The sequence below is a fragment of the Scophthalmus maximus genome, chromosome 19 (genome assembly GCF_022379125.1).
Source record: "Scophthalmus maximus strain ysfricsl-2021 chromosome 19, ASM2237912v1, whole genome shotgun sequence".
NCBI lineage: Eukaryota > Metazoa > Chordata > Actinopteri > Pleuronectiformes > Scophthalmidae > Scophthalmus > Scophthalmus maximus.
This window is the reverse complement of record NC_061533.1, coordinates 4,766,419-4,786,561: the sequence shown is the minus strand read 5'-3', so window position 1 is coordinate 4,786,561 and position 20,143 is coordinate 4,766,419. Positions and strand designations below refer to the sequence as shown.

At 45.5% G+C, this 20,143-nt stretch overlaps 1 protein-coding gene across 1 annotated transcript in view; it reads right to left on the bottom strand.

Annotated features, from left to right (window-relative positions):
- nos1 (nitric oxide synthase 1 (neuronal)) overlaps positions 1 to 20,143 on the bottom strand; it is a 38,161-nt gene that overhangs the window by 6,774 nt on the left and 11,244 nt on the right. Inside the window, exons 5-24 of the mRNA XM_035640440.2 lie at positions 16,309 to 16,454; positions 15,955 to 16,117; positions 15,530 to 15,621; positions 13,627 to 13,768; positions 13,397 to 13,536; positions 12,252 to 12,426; positions 11,249 to 11,350; positions 10,417 to 10,611; positions 9,868 to 9,953; positions 9,203 to 9,347; positions 8,201 to 8,305; positions 8,046 to 8,104; positions 7,814 to 7,930; positions 6,657 to 6,831; positions 6,219 to 6,357; positions 5,039 to 5,117; positions 4,666 to 4,859; positions 3,235 to 3,404; positions 1,365 to 1,575; positions 208 to 295 (exon numbers count right to left, since the gene is read on the bottom strand). Of these exons, the coding sequence (XP_035496333.2) occupies positions 208 to 295; positions 1,365 to 1,575; positions 3,235 to 3,404; positions 4,666 to 4,859; positions 5,039 to 5,117; positions 6,219 to 6,357; positions 6,657 to 6,831; positions 7,814 to 7,930; positions 8,046 to 8,104; positions 8,201 to 8,305; positions 9,203 to 9,347; positions 9,868 to 9,953; positions 10,417 to 10,611; positions 11,249 to 11,350; positions 12,252 to 12,426; positions 13,397 to 13,536; positions 13,627 to 13,768; positions 15,530 to 15,621; positions 15,955 to 16,117; positions 16,309 to 16,454 (2,723 nt within the window). The remainder of the gene's footprint in view (positions 1 to 207; positions 296 to 1,364; positions 1,576 to 3,234; positions 3,405 to 4,665; positions 4,860 to 5,038; positions 5,118 to 6,218; positions 6,358 to 6,656; positions 6,832 to 7,813; positions 7,931 to 8,045; positions 8,105 to 8,200; positions 8,306 to 9,202; positions 9,348 to 9,867; positions 9,954 to 10,416; positions 10,612 to 11,248; positions 11,351 to 12,251; positions 12,427 to 13,396; positions 13,537 to 13,626; positions 13,769 to 15,529; positions 15,622 to 15,954; positions 16,118 to 16,308; positions 16,455 to 20,143) is intronic.

The window sequence follows — 20,143 nt, the reverse complement described above, 5'->3', positions numbered from 1 at the left end:
GGTTTTTTTTTTTTTTTTGTGATCCCTGTCTGGACAGAGCCTGGCTAGACGTTTCCAGTCCTCATGCTAAGCTAAGTTAGCCAGCTGCTGCTGGTAGGTTCAATTTTTTTTGCAAGAAGACATGAGATTTGGCGTCCAATCCATCTCATCAAATATGTCAAACATACACTGCAGACTCACATAAATAAAAAAAAGTGTGATGCCTACCCTCGGACAAAACACGGCACCATCTCGCCCTTCTCTATCCTGTTGAGCCACGACGAACACACTCCGTGGTGGATAGGTCCCTCTCCATCTGAAAAGGAAATGATTACTAACACTTTACCTACCTTTTTTTTTTATCTCCCCTCCGCCTCCCACTCAGTTTAAGTGCACAAACTGACAGAAGAAGTGTGAGTGTGACCCAAAGATGTTTTCCCAAGGCTGGGGCAAAGTGTCTCTCTCTCTCTCACTCTGCCCCCTTTAAAAGGGAAATTACAGTAATTCAACTGCTCCTTTTTTACAATCATAGTGATACACTGCACAAGTATTAGGTGTTTGTGTGTGTGTGTGTGTGTGTGTGTGTGTATGTGTGAGGGAAAATAATCATCATTGTGCAGATGAGAGAATGGTTGATAATTGCAAAGGTGGCAATAAAAATACTGCGTAGTAGTAACATTGAGACTTCATTTGAAACCTGAACCGGCGATTGCACTTCATACGCTGCCGTACGGCGCTGCACCGCTTCCCTCCCATTTCATGCTCGTGTTCCCTATCTCCAAATAGAATCTGTTTAGAGATACTGCATCTTCCGGTGGTGTTTCTAAATCTACACTCCCTTGTAATTGCGGTCGAGGTCCAGCAGCCCTATAAAAGCAGACTGGCTTCCCAAGATAACTTCCAATCTATTTTCTCGGCGCACATCACACCGGCTGAGGCTGAGTCATTTGACTTTTTTTTCTTTTCCTTGTGTGTGTGTGTGTGTGTGTGTGTGTGTGTGTCTTTGCAGCAACATTGGAAAGGTCCATAGAATTGTGTCCTTTTTGTTGCGTTACATAAACTTGACAGAGCAAATGTACACATATACAGAGAGTGCACCTTTTTGTCTTGGTGAGTAATAACTTACTGGCTAATTACTGTTTAGTGGGAACCACAGGGTGTGATTTGGTTTTTCATTTTCCCCGAAATGTCAAGAACGTCAACATGCGAAATGCCAGAAATAAAGAGACCAATTTTTACGAGCAAGTTCGTCCTCCCAGTGGGAAGCAAAAGACCACGTCACACCCGCGGAAAACCCCTCCCGAGAGACGTTGGCTAATGCCCAGCCGGGTCGGATCGGTTCCTCCAGCCGAATAAAAAGAGGAGAGCAGCATCGGGCCCCTCACCTCTGGCACGGTAGGAGACCACGGCGACGGTGAGGTGGATCTCGCCCGGGTGCAGCTCCGGGGAGGAGCTGATGGAGTAGTAGCGCGGCTGCAGCAGCGGCAGCTGCGTGAGCAGCAGGGTGGAGGGCATCTGGATGGAGGGGAACTCCTCCAGCACCTCCACCAGTGTCGGGTTGTTGTACCACTTCCACTCCTCGTACTCCTGCAAACCCTGGGATTGTGACGGACAACCGGGAAAAGGTGAAGAGGATATTGATTGGATAGGATTTTTCCTCTCTTGGTAAGCTGTCGAACTTTTTGCCGTCCCAATTGAAGCGACCGAAGTGACTGCCGCAACAGCAGGAGGAGGAGAGGGAAGAAAAAAAAAAGGAGGAGGATGTTTCCTCTTTTAGATGTGCGAACATTTTCTGACTCAAGAGCAGGAGGCCGCCACAGGCAGAGCCATTCACCGTTCACTGTCCAACTGTTTTGTGGTCTTGTCATCACTGACATTTGAATGTGATGTATTTAGAGAACTGCCACCAGGCTTAAAAAAGAAAACAAACAAACCAAGTAAAAAAAAAAAAAGTTCCCAAGTCTCGCTTTTGTTCTCAAGCTGCTAATGCCCCATCAGGCTACGGTGCCCCATCAGGGAGCCATGGTGAGGTCGCCGCTCTGAACCGGGACGCAGTTTGAAGCAGCGTTGCAATTAGAACGATTTTAAAGACAAAAGCCCTTCTGTTTTTTTTTTATTATATATAAACAGAGTTCAGAGACTGATATAATCATATTGTTTGAGATTTTCTTAAAGCAACAGCGTGTAAAATTTAGATACTTCTTCACAGAAAATTGAGTATAATGTCCACAATTATGTGTTGATAGATGTATAGTCATGTGCGACAAAGAACCGAGGTTTTTTCGTCAACTCTGAATGAGTTAATAAAGTTACACGAGGTGGACCCGACCTCCGTGTGCGTCGCCATGTTTGTTGCGTCGTGTTGAATACGTCGCAGTCGCATTGAATGGAAAACCAGAAATGGAATCAGTGGTGCGTCGTCATAAAGTGTCCCCTGTCGGGTACTCGGTTGGTTGCAGTTTTCAACTTTACAACCAGATGCCGCCAGAAAAGTAAAATAAATTACACACTGCGGCTTTAATATATTTGTAATATAACTTATTGTTCAATCATTTCGCTTTGTATATATTTTTTTATCATTTATATAGCTATGAAAGCTTAAACGTGCTTTCATACTTATGATGCTTATGTGTGACAACAAAGGACGATTACAGAAGTCAAGATAAACCTCGCTTCATTCCCGAAACCATCTCAAGATTCGGCACATACAAAAATCAAAACTGATCTGCAGCGCATATACCGCATGTACCGCGAGGTCCTCGCGTCGTTTCCTCTCGCTTTTTGTGACAATGATTCGATGCATGAGCGTGTGAGTCACTGCTTGGTCTCAGCCAGCCTTCTTTTTTTTTCTCTCTCCGCAAAAATGGAGAGTGAATTGTGGGAGGCACTGCGGGGGGGGGGGGGGGGGGGGGGATTGGCTCTGGGTCAGAAAAGATCAACGGCTTTAATTTGGCGCCAGCTCACTCCTACTGTATGTATTCCCATCAGCGCGGGGTGCATCAACATCAGCTCTCAGACGCATATTCTGATGGCAAACAGGATCAATAGAGCTGTGCTTGGAACAGTGTCACGATAAAGACATTTGGCTCTCAAAGAGTACACGTTTATTTTTGGATAAAACCATATGCACATAGTTAACGTCGCGAAATCCCTCATGTGTCATGGACACGAACCGAGAGCTCGGCATCAGCGGCAGTTCAGTAATCCTAAAGGTCGGTGATGAGGATAATGCCGAGGGTTTCTGAGTGAATTTACCTTACTGAGGACCTCCAGCTTCTTTTTCTGCTTGTCGTTGGTCGCCAGAGCGGCGAACTGCTGCAGCAGCACGGGGCTCGGCGGGGTGGTGATGTCCAGGAAGTACTGGAAGGCGTGGTAGATGGTGCAGGGCGGGATGCGAGTCTCGTTCGTCCAGTTACTGATAACACCTGTGAAGTTGCATTAATTCAAATTTTACATAAACTTCCATAAGAGGAACAGTTTTTGTAATAAACCCACGGATGAATATCATCCCACCTCAGCAGTTATCGTCAGCTCTCGACTGTGACATTTGACCTTCTCTTAGCTTTCTTTTTGTTTTGGCTTTTTTTTCTGACAGGCAGCCATTTACTAGTGAACACAGAGGTCACAACCTGCTCAAACACTGAGGAGCACTATTGTTAAGGGGCCAGATATGACTCTCAGGAGTTGGTTAAAGGGGCAGTAAGCGATTTTGGAGACAGCTTATTGGAGTCGTAGCGCCGCCCGCCAGCGCGTCTCTTGCGGTGTCGACAAGTGATGTTTAAAAAAAACTGCGCTCGCAGTGTTGTGTGGTGCGGTCCGCACCCTTTTTTCTTTTGTTTTTTGATTTACAGAGCCTTGGCTGCGCCGAAAACCCGGATTTTTTTCCGGCGCTCACACACATAAGCGACAGCTTTTGGACGGTGAGGAAATATTCACAGATTTTTTTTTAAAACGCGCATTGCTTTCGAATCGCCTACTGCCCCTTTAAGACTACGGCAGAAGAGGAAACTGGGTGTTGAGCTCGCGTTCGTGGCCAGAAACACAACTCGAAAGCTAACTCTGCGTTGTGTCTTTTGAATGTGTAAATGTGCATCGATTTTTTTGCCAAAGTTGATCCCAAATTGTGCAACATGCAAGCTGTGCTTTTGCATCGTGAGATCGTTTCCCTATCCTGTTTGATTCACGCCAAGCTGATCCAAACAAACCCGGCCGCGTGGAACTCACAAACGTCTTTGCGACTCGCGTGAAAACATGACGTTGACACCATTCGCAATCTGCGTGTACACAGTGATTGCAAATTGCTTTTTGTTTTTTGTAAACCAGGCCTGTAAAAAAACACAAGGAGAGGCTGCAGAAGCCCCAAAAAAAAAATGACTCCGTGGAATGTTTGGTCTTAGTGTTGCATTTTAAAAACAAGCCGGAGAGGTTTTCATTTTTCAAGATAAATTTGGATTTGGCACACACACGCACTGTGTTTAAGAAAACACCTCGCTTCACAGTCTCAGTGGAAGTCACACTTCGGTCACGTTGAGTGTCACAACAACTGCCAATATTCAGCTTCTCTGGGCTCATTGCTCGCAAAAGGTGCGACCTCAGAGGCAAGAGAGACTAATTCATACACGTATTCATGATTTTACTTTTCACATTCCCTAAAGTGGCGTGACGTTTGCCAACGCCGTCACTCACCCAGGGCGGTGTTCCTCTCCTCCAGGAACTCCACTTTGATGATCTGATTGACAGGCGGCGCGTCCTCCAGTTTATCTATGAGAGCCGTAACCAGGTCCTCGTGGTTGCCAGGGAAGATGCCCAGATGGTCGCCGGGCTGGTAGCTCAGCCGGTCGTGGTCGTTGGTGTGGAGCCGCACAAATATGGTGAAGCGACTGTAATAAAGGGATCAGAGATGTAGGGGAACAACGCTGCAACATTGTCAGTCTGCTCCGTTCAGCGCACACACAGCACGGAAAAAAAACAGAATGACACCAGAAGAGCGCGTTGGATCATTTTAAGCATTATTTCACAAATTCATACCAAAATATGTGACAAATATTTATATACGTACTTGGATTTGGGAGTTTGTAGGTTTTGGGATTCCAGCATCTTTGCTCCATAAACCCTCTTCTTGTGAACGCTGTATAATGCTGTTGGCAGACGGCCACAACATTACATCGCATACGTGACATTAATGTTGTTCAGGAAATACACTCCAATGATACGTTTTTGTCCACAGACCTGATCTCGTTTTTTATTGAAGGAAAAGGTCAATTTCATTTTCGGGGTGCTGTCGTCACTGGAAAGTCGCTAAGTAACCACGAGAGACAGATTACGCGGCGTACTCTAAAACCATAACCTTTGATTTCTACACTCCTTCTATGTGCCCACGGATTAAACAAATGCGACGTGGTAATGGGGGGTTTTAGATTTGTTTTTTGAACTTTCGAGATATTGGCCCACTGGCACTTGCTAAGGTAATTATAATTCACACACAGACAAGCCAGTGGTATCAATTTGTCCCTCAATTTACCTGTTAAACGAATGTTGTCTAAAGGAAAATGAGATATAAATATATATATATATATATATATATATATATATATATATATATATATATATATATATATATATATATATATATATATATTTATTAGGAGGCCTAGCTAAAGCTAATGATGAAACAGTCCTATCATAAATCTCCTAATTTTATAATGTTACATTTTTGTGGCAATCCCTTCTCCATCACCCCTCACTCTCAGCACTGCAGTCGAACTTGTTTTGTGTAACGACGATCATTTCTCTCCCTTCCCCCTTTCTTTACTGGACAGAGTTCGTCTCGGGGGGGGGGGGGAATGGACAGGTCGACACAAGCGGTGTTCAGACAAGCGGTGTTCTCAAGCCGGTTTCGCAACACAATCCATATCTCACTTCAAGTGCTGCAAATTCCCCCCAAAAAATAATTCATGCAAACCGGGCCGCAGAGCCACTGTTCTATTCCAGACCTGGTCCGACATGTTGGACTCAAGAAGAAGAAGAAGAAGAGGCCTTGAGGTCACATGATCAATTTCCATCCCACAGCAGAGACACAAATCTGAGCTCCGGGTGATGTAACGGCTGAGCCACTGGTCTTGATCAATAACCCCACCGTCCCTCTTCAGATATAATAGGGTCATTTTTGTTCCCATTAGCCCTTGTTGCCCCTCTGACACCAATGCACCACGAGCAGTTCCCACCGGATCATTATCTACCTTCTGTGAGCGCCGGGGCCTCGGCCGTGTACGTCATGCGGAACTTGCTCTTCTTCCAGCTGCGGTCGTTGCTGATCAGGGAGTCGTTGGCCTTCTCGATGTTCACATCGTCGCCGACGCAGAACACGTCACAGGCGGCCTTGACGCGCAAACAGAAACGCCACCGCCGTTATTTTGAAAGCATCACCGCTGGGCGTCACACGGGAGGAAAACAAAGGATTCGGAAGCTAATCTCCTGCACTCAAAGTCATTAATGGCCATGCATCATTTGGGGTTGTTTAAATTGTGAGGGGGGGGGGATTTCTGATTTCACTCGTGTTCCTGTGGGGGCCGTACACAAACATGTCAATCCTTAAACCACAGTGGGAAAAAAACGGCGTTCGTGATTCACAAAATCAACTAAACCCGCCCCGGAGGGTCTTGGCCCGAGACACCGACCTTGAAAACCTTCTTGGCCCAGGTTCTGAACGACTCCTCCTGACCACACAGCTCGTCTCCTTCCCCCATGCGTAGGATGCGTTCGCCCCCCAGCTCCTCGAACAGCGTGTCCACGGCGTGGGCAAAGGCGCAGAAGTGTGGGTAGGCCCTGGAGCCGAGGCCAAACACCGAGAACCTAAACGGACGCGCACACACACACGGACACACACACACACGGACACACACACACACACACACAGAGACACACACACACGCACACGCACACACACACACACACACACGCACGCACACAGACACACACACGCACACACACACGCACACACACACACACACGCACACACACACACGTGCGCAAAGAAATAAGACAGGAAGGAGGTGTTTAAAAAAAGCAAAACACAAACATACACGTTGCTGCAAACGGCAGCCGCCGAGAGCCCACGTTCTCGCTCAAAAAGATCCAAACATTGGGAAACGGCCGACGATTTATGAATGTTTGTGCTGCCTGGGTTTATGGATATAAACACGGAGTCATCCCGCTGCGGCCCACATCAGATTCGAGTTCGAGTCTCCTCTCCTTTAAACAGATCAGCAAACTGCAATAAGGTTTCTCATCGCAAAACTGTTTCTTTTGTTTCTTTTTTTTTACAGAAATCGACTCTATGTCACAGAGGGGTGTGAGGGTACTTCAGCAGTAACACGTGAATTCAGCACGTTGGGAAAACATGAACGCAATGTTTGTAATTCATATCAGTGTGTTTATTAGATCAGGAGGGCCTGGTAGGAGAGTGGGTCCTTGTAATGTAGGCCATGGTGATTTTTGTTGGTAAACTTACATCTAAAACTACAGATCTACTTTACTTGTGTTGACCGTGGCTCTGTTTTTAAAAAAAATTATAATAATAATGTGGTACATCAATATTGAAACTCAAAGGTGGGGTGCTTTTAATCTAAGAAAACATTGATTTGCAGCTCAAAAGACATAGGACACAAGTTTCAAGCAGGTCCTAACATCAATATTTCTTGGCAAGACCAATTTTTACCTTCTCACCTGCAAATCACAGGATCATTACCTTCTGTCAATCCCCATTTTTTTATACGGCATGTCTTAGGCGACCGCTTGATCTGATCTGGTTTGTTTTTGGTGGGGTTAGGTTTACCTGACATTAGCCAGCGGTCCGGTGCTCTCAAAGTTGATTTTGGCTTCTGGCTCGTCGCTGGAGGACTTGCGAGTGTCCGAGTAGGAGGAGACGCTGTTGAAACGGACCTTGTAGCTCCTGGACGGGAGGGCGGGAAAAAAAGCAGAGAGAGATGACACGCGCCGTTGCGTAACTCTGGAGGGGATAAACAAAGGCAAACAAACACAGCTGAGGTTGAGGAGCTCAAACTCACTTCCTGTCTTCTGTGTTGGACGTTGGGTGGCGCATCTCCATCAAGGCAGCTCCGAATTTCTAAAGCAAGAAAAGAAAGACACTGTTGGTGAATCGGCGCGTCTGTCCTTCGGCTCAAGGCAACCGCGGTTGCTGCGACATAACGTGCGGGCGCACCTCTCCGTTTTCGGGCGGATCGCCGTTGCCGAATGTGCTGGTCACCGCCAACACCAGCGTCTCGTGCTCCAGGTCGACCACGTCGTATTCGTCCATTGACATGACCTGCGGACGAGAAGAAGAAAAAGAGCATTACGCCGAGTGAACCCCTCCACTCGAAGCCCCTTCTTTTCCCCCGCTCTCGTCTCCCAGACACACGACAGATGACTCGGTGCGCGCGAGGCCGCGACGACCCCTCTGTCCTCGCCTCTAGCCAGGCGATAACACGCTGCTGCTGCTGCCGCCGCACAATGAGCATCCATGATGCATACCACTCAGCGAGATGGTGTTGCTCCGCCACGGGGCCGCACTTGCGCACGCGCGCACAGAAAGACACACAACCAAAGGCGTGAAAAGAAAAAAAACAACAAAACAGGCTTTACCCACCCCCCGACCCCACGACAACGGAGATTTGCCCCGAGGCGTTCGCATCTGCCCTGCGATCCGACTGCACACGCCCACTCTCTCGGTGACACACATCCACGCACTCGCACGCATGAATCCGTTCTCCGAAGGGAAAACGAGACACGACCTGGAGGGGGGGAAGCACACAGTGTGTGATGGAGAGCAGCATGCTGTGCTTTTCTTTCTTTCTTTCTTTCCTTCCTTCTTTCTTTCTTAAACAGATTCGCACACCCAGGGGTGCTGCAGGATCTCGTCTTAAACTACTGCACTGCTCAAACGCTTCGGTGGTTAAATCTTGCCTCTGACCCCGCAGCACTTTACTTCACGAGGGAGGAAGCGAGAGAAGAATGTGACAAGAGACACACTTTCTTCTTCCTCGCCGGTACTCAGCTGGCATCTGCGTGGCTTCGTCAGCCGGAGAGAGCAAAGGGGGTGGAGGGCTATAGGCAGGGTATAGGAATGATGTCTTTGAATTCCTCCCTTTTTCCCCAATCAGACGCTGGCCAGACCCTTTCTTTTTCCTCGGACGAGGCGACGCGAGGCGTCGTGCGAGCGTACCTTCGCGTCGAACGCGTGCTTGAAGATCTCGCAGAGCGTCTTGGCGTAATCTTGCGACTTGCCCGTCTCCGTGGCGAACAGTATGGTGGCCTTCACCCTCTTCGCCATGGCCTGGCCCATGAGCTTGGCCGAAAACTTCACGGCCCTGCGCGGGTGGAGAGAGAGAGAGAGAGAGAGCGGTGAGAGGAGCGAGACGCAACAGGACACTAGGGACAAAGGAATCGTTCAAGGACTAGTGGTGTTTGCGGCCGATACGTCTGGTAAAACATTCGTCACTGAGCCACCGAAAGTCGCGCTGTGAGGCCGTGTGTTCCACTTTGTGTAGTCAACATGGTGTCAAGGCAGCGGATGGGTGACAGTTGTGATTACCCAGCCCAGTCATATCCTGGAGGCAATTATATCAAACAGCAGGCCACACATGCGCGAGTGCACGCGTGCCGAGGTAAAACACCAAGACAAAGCTCTGATTACTCCCCGAGGGGTTGATTGGATACAATTTTACCGCTGAGGTGCACCAAGCTTCCGCGTGCGTCTAACTCGTTTGGCCTTTAGGCATTGTCGCGCGCACACACGGCGTATTGTCGCTGACATTTAGGACGAAAGTTTATCCACAAGAGGAGAGGAAACCAAAATCACCAAAAATTTACAGGAGAGTTCACACTCACTTGGCGAGCTTCTTGAATCCGATGGCTCTCTTCTTCGTGGGTGTCCCATTCACTCCTTTCCACACATGGGTATTCCACGGATCAGGCTACGTCATACAGGGGAAAAGACAGTTGAGCTCAGGGGCTTGATTTTAAGACCCCGAGATTTCCTCAGTAATATTCGGTGTTAACTTGGTACAGTTGAGCCTAAATACACTATTGGCTGCTCACGCTTTCTTGTTTTAACGTATCTCCACTTCTTTCCACTCCGGGTAATGACTTCCAACTTTAATTTCCCTCAATGACCAATTTGTAAACATGAGTAAGTTGACTGTAGGGATGCCCTCTGCCAAATACACCACCATCCCATGAATTGCATTATGGCGCAGGTAGTGGTACGTCTTAGGACCACTTCTTGTATAGCTCATGGGCGGCTCCTGATCGCTTTTTCCCCTGAGAGTTTTCTTGAGTTTTCTTAAGAATCTTTCGGGCTTGATGAGAGAAGCGAAGCATTTTTCGAGAACCTCAAGCCGTTGCAAACGGAGTGACACTGTGGAGCGCTCTTCTCACCTGGTACTCATAGGAGGGGGTGAGGCGGTAGTTGAGCATTTCCTGGTGGAAAACCGGCGTGATGCTTCCTGACATGGGAGGCACAATCCACACCCAGTCGCCGGGGCAGCCGCCGCGCACCCGGTACTCGTTCTCCATGTGCTTCATGAAGGACTCGGTGGCCGAGTGATGGTCCACTATGGTCACTTTGCATGTCTAGAAAAAGAGAAATTGCACAATTGGACAAACCTCAACAACATCAATCATGGATTTTCTTTTGTACTGTTACAATACTGGTACTGTTTGCAAGTGCATGTGCAGCAGTTGGCCAAATGCACTCAGGAGAAGTGACGTACGAGACCATGTAAACCTACCTTCCTCTCCAAATGGATTTCTTTTTCATTTCACGCTAATTTCAATGGCAAAGGCAGTAGAACTAAAACATACGTACCCGAGTTGAGTTTAAGGAGGCAACAATTCAGGATTTCCTGACTTCAAAAGTCAAGCTAAATGTTCAAGCTAAAAGCTCATATGTAATGATTTCAAGGCTATGCATTAAAACTGTCGTGCAGCCTTTTCCATAGAACAGAACAAAAGATAACTGACCACATGCTTTAAGCTGTATTTTGGCAAAAACATTTATTTTTGGCACATACGGCGTATTCAAACGGACAGAGTGGAAGTGCAAAATGCCTGAGAAGTGATTTGAGATGTCCATATGGACGTATTGATACTCCCCCCCTTGAAACGTGAACAAAGACGATATTGTTTTACCAAGAATCAATATACAAGCTGTCTGTTTGAGTATCTTATTACATTATCATATTATATATATATCTGAAGAAGCGCCTACCTGGAAGCTGTAGAGAACAGCAATGTTGATCTCCACCAGCGCCTTGTCTTTCCAAAGAGAGGACGTCTTCCTGGTGTCTAAGGCCATCTTGTCAGCGACCTCCTGTATAAAATATAAGTGAAAATTTAATGTGACATTTCTGATATGAAAGTAGACATATATATCATATAGTGCATATTAGTTACACATGCCCATTGGTTAGGATATCACAGCCGATGATGTGCCCCGAGCAAAGAAATGACAGCCGAGGGAAGTCCGCCATGTCCATTTGTTATTGTTAACTACATTGATTTATTCATGTAGCTTATAATTTTCTAAGTCAAGTGTGATGTTAAAGTGTGTTTTATGCATTCAGCAGTTTATTCTTGAATTATCATTTCTAAATGTTCTTCAGCATCTGGGACGCCTTCAGTCTCCTCACTCAGTGACATTATCATTTTTGGCCTCAGGGGGTAAAAATTAAAGGCTGGTAATTAGTTTTCCTCTTATTCGTCAAATAATGAATGCAAATTAATGTATTTTACAGGGAAAAAGAAAAGAACCTCTATGCACAAACACATTTCCCTCTTCATCGCCAAATTCAAGTGTAGCTTCCATACTTGAAACAGCAGCTTGTCTGATCAATGTAATTATGTGCCATATCACATAGGATTTTAAAAGCCCCTAGAAGAATTTGGTTATCTACCAACTGCTACTCAGCAGCTCACAAAAAAAACACACACAATTATGTACATGAATACACACATTTTGGCATAATATCACACTGTGTAATAAATGTGAAGAGAGATTTCAACAAAGCGCTCAGAGGCTGTTTTTTCTCTCGACATTTGCTGCTAATCAGCTTTCTCCTCAGTGTGCACAATAAGAAACAGAATGGCGTCCTGATTGGGTCATTTGGTAACACAGCAGATGCTCTTCCCCGCACAAGACTCAATCTGTGCCTCCGACTATTGTCTCCCCCCTCTCTTTCCGAGTGGCTCCGTGGTTTGGCACAGCGCGTTACCTCCAGAATGTTGTAGCGCGAGCTGTCGCAGAAGTCCCTCACGCCGATCTCCGTGCCCATGTACCAGCCGCTGAAGGGGCAGCCAGTGAACTCCACGCCACCGATCTCCAGCAGCATGTTGGACACCGCCGGGAGGCCGTACCACTTCAGGTCGAGCTCCTTGAACCACTCATACCTGGGCAGAGAAATGTTTTCCACATTGAAGGGCCTGGTAAATGTCCAACATTTGCGCATACGCTCAGCCAGTAACATCTTTAGGAGCATAGGTACATACCCCCCGAGACACATATCGTAAAAAGGCAGCCAAAACACACATTAACACACAGAGAAAAAAAAGGAATCCACTCAAAGCTTTTCACTGCTGGACAGCGCCAGCAGGACCTCGGTCTGCCTTCCACCGCTCACTCCTTCCACCCTCTAGGGGGATTGTTGACATGTTGCTTTCAGCGTATTATTTGCAGAGCCTGGAATCTAATCTCGGGCAATGATGAGATGCTACTAGTGATCACTGCCTGTGCCAAGCTTCTGCCAGAGCTTAGGGCCAGCTGATGCAGGGTATGGAGCAAGTGATGCCAATTTTGCGGAGAGGGGGGAGTCTGGCCGGGAGATCGGTGTGTCGCAGGGTTGTGGAATGCTTTCCGTAGCGTGTAGTGATGTTGTGATAGCTCTGTGTGTGTGCATCTGTGTCTGAATGTGCGCAAACAAGTGTTGCAGTAATACCCAATTCTTTGTTGTGATTATGGGTATTAGATACAGCAGCTTAATGCGTCAGATCTCAAGGGCACAGTAGCTTTCACACAGAGGTCTATCTGCTAGTGCAAGGAAAGTTTTCTTAACCATAAACACATTGGAATAAATAAATGGAGAAAAAAAAAGGGAGGAAGCTTCAAAGCACACTAACAAGTCCCATGGTTACCACAAAAGAACTTGCATAGCAACATGCAAAGAATGGCAAGCTGCTAATCGGCACAGTAGGAATGTGACGACAACCCAAAATCGGACTTCTGGCTTTAAAGTAGCCCATTGTGCGAGAAGTGCTGTGAAGAGAGAGGTGCGAGTGGGTGGAGGCCTCTTTGTGCAGCACCCCTCTGTTCTTTGTTCGGCATGTTTTCATGTACGCTTAAGAGGGGAAGGCAAAAACTCACTTGGGGTGCGTGATCGGCACCTCCAGGATGAGGTCTTCGGGGATCTCGAAGAGCTCAGGGTCATTTCCGTTGGCTTGCAGCAGGAGGGGCAGGACATCAAAGCGACCCTTCGGCGCCTTCCATCCCAGCTGCACGCAGATCTAGGGACCAAGAGGAAACATCTGAGCCGAATACAAACAATGGTTTCTGTCCTCCTACGTGGACATTTTTCGCAGCTCCTCCTCGTGTACCTCGGTGAATTCCACATTAGCGGGGTCTCCCAGGATGTGTCCGTCGGGTTGTTTGTAGCCTGCATAACGAATCAGCTGACTGTTCCACACCCGGAAGTCGTGTTTGCAATCCGTCCGCTGAGGAAATATGGTGATGGCAGACCTGAGAGGTGAAAAAAACCCCCAAAGAAGCATGAAAATACTGTGTTATCTGGAACATTTGCACCATATTACTAGTAAAAATGCCTTATCTTGAAAATCACTGAGATCAGTATTACAAGCCTAAACCATGACAGTGATATTTTGTCAACTGCAATCTGTGAAACCAATCATTACAAAGTATGTATGAGTTAAATACAATAATCAACAGATGGTTGGCATTGTGCATGTAATCTGCCCAAAGACATTTTAACCCTTTTATGTCAAAGGCCTAAGCTTGGCTACCTTTGGTCGATCTCAGTGCCATGATCCCTGTGCCATGACCAGTTAAAAGTGTTAATGCTGCATTAAGCCGGTCATAAGTCGCTGACGGGTTAGTGCAGCTGCTGTGAATCTGGGCCAGTTGTGCCTGCGGTTCAACATCTGTAGGAAACCATTTCTCGACTTGGCTTTGCTGAACGGTGTCAACGGTGGAACCATATCAGCATAGTCTTGACAAAAAGACCTCATCTACAGCGGATGACAAAGTTCATTTTAATTGACCACCACTAGTTATGTAACAAGTGGCGGTCATGGTTTCCATTTCCAGAAAATTATTTTTTGCCGTAAAGCTAAATTGTAAAAACAAAACAAAACCCAAAGCAGTTTAGTTGAATCACATGATAGAAAATCATAAACAATAATTACTGAAGTCAAATATTTTCAAATCACACCAAAAAATTGTGAAATGTGACATATCACTTATTTAACAACATTTGCATTATAATTATGAATTTATAAGATCCAAATTGGCCCCATGCTATATAAAGTAGTAAAGTGACAATGACGACGAATCATGTTGAACTGCATTATAATTATGGAAATCATAAAAACCTGCCAAAAGGATTTTTTTAATAACCTGGCAAATGGAGATTTGTTATGTTGTTACACAAGGTTTTAACCCTTTTAAAATAGATGTGTATACAATATCAACACAGATTAGTAATATGTTATTCAGCTATTTACAACCTTGTCTTTTATTTGACTTGCAACCGATGAAATCTGACATTGTGACAAACTTTTTCATAATCTCTCAGCTTAACCGATCGGAAAAACAACTGACTCAGAGTCGTCTTGCAACATGTTTGCAATTCTCTCTGCAATATTGGCAGGTGATTTTGAATGAGCAAAAAATCCTCCCAAAAATTTATTGCAACACGTCGCCAATTACAGAACGTGTTTATCTATATGTCTTTGTTTATTTATGTCAACGCGGGCCAGACGGAGAGCCGCAGCCAGAATGTTGTGCTGACTCTCATCAACATCTGTATACGAGCTGTTCTTCCGAAGGCCAGGCCAAGTGTAGTAATGAGTCAGGAGCTATCCGTCATCCAAGGAAGTAAACATGGGACGTCACATGTGATTAGGGACTTTGGGGCAGAAAGTAAGCGAGAGCTGTGCAGGTCTGACAAATGACGGCTTGTTAGCAAGGTCCGCCGCCGCGCCAACGGGGCAAACGATTTGGTGGCGAGACACTGACGGATAGACGGGCCGCAGATAGTGTCAGAGGCAGCATTACGAGACGAGAGTGCACGCTGACAGATGGGACAGTGGGTCAAGTCAGGGTAGTCAGAGATGGAGAAAGGGGTGATGAGATACGTGGAGCGACAGATGGGAAGAGGACTGAGTGCAGTCGGAGAAACACGAGCAGAGTTGAACAAAACGAAAGGCGAGAACAAGGGCTGCGAAGTTAAACAGTTGTATTTGCAAATTCTTTAGTTTTTACCTCAGGTTGCCTTTGTTGGTGGCATACTTGATGTGGTTACAGATGTAGTTGTACATTCCATGAGCTGTTGTGCAGTCTCGAGCATCAAAGACCTGGGAAACACAACGTTTGGCTATATAAATAAAATCACAGTAGATATGAGAGTACATTTTCAAAAGATTCGTTTTTTGACATCCTTTATCGTCTGTTTATTCTGTTCCTAAGCATCTGTTGCTCTGTTTGAACTACCTCTTTCTCATAAACCACCGTGAGTTGTGTTTTATTCTATGAAAAGTGCTATAGAAATTATGTTTATCATCATTACAGTCACTATGATTTTTATAAACAACCATATGACAAGTTCATTCGTCAAAAGCAGCATGAAAACAGTACGTAGCATCAACGCGGCCAACCTCAGAAACGCTTTTCAAAGGCATACTGTATACCTGTAGTTTGGACCACTGGATCCTCCCGACACAACGGGCAGCATTCCTCCAGGCGTGCTTGGCTCCATAAATCAGCTCAGTGTCCTTCAGCTGGTATGTTCCTGAAGCGTCGATTTCCTTGGTGACCTCCTCCAGCCTGTCCACATGGGCCTTCGAGCCATTCCTGGGACACAGGACCGGAACACAAGGGCAGGTGAATGACAGCCGGGGTGCATGGCTCCAAAAAAGGCCTCGCTATGAACCGTTAATAACAGAGGGCTATATAGCTCTACCATTACTAAAAGGAAGAGAGTCATATCATCGTTGTCAGTTCAACTGTGTTTGAATAGTCAAATAGTACAAGGCTGGACTTGCCTTTTGATGGAGGTGTAGTACTGATCTATGAAGTCGGTGGCCAGCGGGAGAAGCTCCTCTTTGGATCTGACCTCGTCCGGCTTGCGGACATGCTGGTTGGGGATCATCACGGAGCCAATGCACACATTTTCGGTGCAGATCGGCATCTGAAAGGACAAATACGATGACAGCTGAGGGGATGAATTCTGCCTGTGGGTTTTTTTATTCAGTGACAAGGATACGAATGAAGAGCCAGGTTGGCATATACGCTACGCTTCTCGTGTAATTTATCTGCAAATATCCTCAAAATGTACTTCCCAGTTTTCAGCAACACTAACACAAGCTACAACTTGAGTTACAAACAAATTTGAGACATTTCAGTGTTCACTCACAAGAGAAGCATCCTCTTAATTTACAAAAGGCAGAGCTAGCACATTACCTTTGTCCTCAACTCAATCAGGTAAGTCTGGTTTTCTACGTGATGTGAAGCAGACACAGGGGATGCTTGGAAAATACTTGTAAAGAAAGCCTTCCGCCGCCCCAAATCCAAAGTTCTTTAACTTGTTTCGGACTCGTCTTTTAACTTGAGCTGTCGTGTGAACCATAATCAGAACAGCTCTTTAGTCCTTTGGGAACAGGTGGTTACATGTCAAGGGTCCCAACCCAGTTTAAAAAATTTACCCTATAGACCTATTTCAGGCCAAAGCAGGAAAAGCAATGGTGTAACTAACAGCATTAATGATGGTTTACCCCATTTAGTTGACCAACTTTTGGGTTTTAGTATTGTATCTGAATCACTGGACTAGAGCCATTGTAAATGTTGGTTGTTGCACTTGTGCTCTCTATTTTTCTGCCTTAAGAACCCTATTATACACCAACCAAAAAGTTTGAGCCATTAAAGATAGATTTCCCAATGGGTTGACATCCGTTTCACAATATTTCCCAGGGTACAACAGAAAAAAACTGTAAATATTACCCAAATTGGTAGATAAAATCCACCAGCACAGAACGTTATTCCAAGTTTAACAGCTCCAGTTCCATTTGTATCATGATACGTGAGACCGTCGATTCAAATAATAATATACATAATCAGTTTGTTTATTTGATAAGTCAGAGCGCATACAAAGGATATTGGATGTTCTTTTTACAATTTCTTTCATTCTATCGCTCACACATGGCTGGCCCGAATTTAAATGAATGAGCAAGTCAGTGAGTCATGGATTGGTGTCCTTCAGGAAGGAGGGGAAAAAACAAGAAAACAGACAAATGCAAAATGAAAATTGCTCATAGCTGGGAGCGACCTTGTGTGGTCAGTTTAATATGATTAGAGTTGAAGTCGGCTGTCACGTTGGCTTGCCGTGAATGCCTTCACCAGCTTAGGTTGAATGAGCGAGCGAGAGCGGACGGCAGAGACGATAGCGGAGGCGTGCAGTCGAAGAGGAAATTTGACAATGACCCCGGCGCTGCTAAAATTGGCTCCTTACACTCAACCACCCACTTGCACTGTCCAAACACACGACGTGGACTGGCTGTCCATCCAAAATAAACTTCCTACGTGTCCCTTGCCAACATATCCAACCCTCACTTGACAAAAACAGAAGAAGAGAGAAACAGCTGGCGATCAAGACAAACGCGACATCATAGCCGGTCAAAACGAAGGGGAACAGAATGGGACAGGAAACTAAGTAGAGAAACGGCACAAGAAAACAGAGATTAAAAACACGGAGATAATTACAATGAAGAAAAAATTTGAACAGATGATAACTGACAACAAGAGCGAACAACAAAGATGGGACAGGAGAAACAAGAAAAGAGTAGGAGGTGTCGGGGTAAAAGTGGGGAAATGGATGAGGAGAGCAGGGAGTGATAAAAATAAAACAAAGGAATCACTCGTGCTCCAGCACGTCCGCTCATCATACTGCTCTGGGCATTCATGCCATCCAGCTGTCCCTTTCGAAAGACGGATCATCCTCGAATATAGCGAGTGATATATAATAAATCTGAAGATGCCATTACGGGCCATTCATTGGGATGCACACAACCGCCTGTCCGATAAGTCACCGGAGTAATTAGGGCTGCCGTTTGCCGTTCACGAATAGCTGCAGTGTTTTGGGGGGTGAATGCTTAAGCAGCGGCGGGGCTCACCTCGTTCGGTAGACCGGCTTACTAACGAGAGGAGGAAACTTTGGCTGCATGATAAAACGGATTAAAATGGATGGACGGAGCCGGTGATGGATGAACGGGGATGAAGATGCATCACAGAAATAACTTTTCCTACCAAAGTTGTTGCATCTACCTGAGGATTTTTTGGAATTATACCTTGTATACCTTTTAGAAATTACCTTGCCTGGCCTATATATTAACATCTTAAGCATTTATATCGGGCATTCTGGGTAAACCAAATTAGCCTACCGTCGGCAGACCATATGTGAATTGGCCTGGAACCCCCATTGTACATTTACGGGGGTTTTAATCGAAACAGTCGCAGAACAGACCTACAATGAATCAGACTACAGCGTACGGCAATGTGTTCTTTTTTCTTTTGAATAAACTATGTCCAGCTCATTTAGCATCATAGAGGAATTCAAAAGACCTCTCCACATCTCTCTCCACGAAGCCATCTTGGTCGTTAACAATTACGGTAACCAGCGGGCACTCGCTCAGCGTATAATTTACATAAACGGTCTGAACGGGGAAGGGTTGCCAGACCCATTTGCAAGAGCAAATAAATATGATCTTGCCGATTGGTCTGGTTTTCCAGGCTGCCACCAAATGCCACGTTTCAATTTCTCATAATTGCTCTCGTCTGATGGTTTCATAGGCTTCACCATCATTTCCCTCACACCCCCTTCCTCCGCATTCTAGCGGTACTACTAATGAGCTGGCTCCCCAGCAGTTCAGGCGAGAGCATCTCTTAATGTATGAACGGATAGCGAGAAACAAAGGAAAGGCACGCCATGCTGTGCTATCGTTCTTCAATCCACTTGACTTGCAAATGACGTGTTGGTAAGTCTGCAGGCTAAATGTTTGTTCAGCCGACTGTATCTGTTGCTCATCGGTGCCTTCGAGATACTGTAGACGACACAGATCAGCGCCTTTCACTGCAGCTGCTGATCCGTCACCTTTGTTTGCCGACCTCCAGTGCGAAAACTGTACACATCTGTCTTTTTGTTACTGCAGAGACCGACACACACTCTTGTTATGTCACATCATGTCAGTTTGCGATTCACGTCACACCCATTAAGACGTCATGTTTACTCTTAATAATGTGTCGATAAATCAACCAGGACGAACTCTACGGGCAGCTGTTGCATTTGTCATCTAATAATTGATGTTTATTTGTGTCATGTAGTTGCTGGTTACATTTTTGTATTCGTCACCAAATTCCTCCTCCTCCATCATATGCTAATTAGGCTAATTAAATATTTGGAACACCATTTAATCAAAGGTACATATTCAAACCTTACCAGAGAACTGAATCATCTAGAGCAAACATTTCATGAATGAAATTTTGATGATTGACAAATTATCATTCAAATAATTTTCAAACCATTAACCATTTTTTTTAGCTTCAATATTTGTTGCTTTTCTTTACCTCATATAATAGTATAAAAAGGATCTCTTTGGGTTTTTGACTGTTGGACGAACAAAATAAGCAATTTGAAGATGTGACATTTGGGCTTATGGAAGTTATGATTATGAGAAACACATTTTTCCATATTGATTGGCATTTTCTAGGCCAAACGAGAAAATAATGAGCAGCTAACACAAACCGCTAGAGTCAACACATGCAGCAAAATAACAAACACAGTCTCAAAATAATGTAACATATTCTTAATTAAGTAAATATGAATTA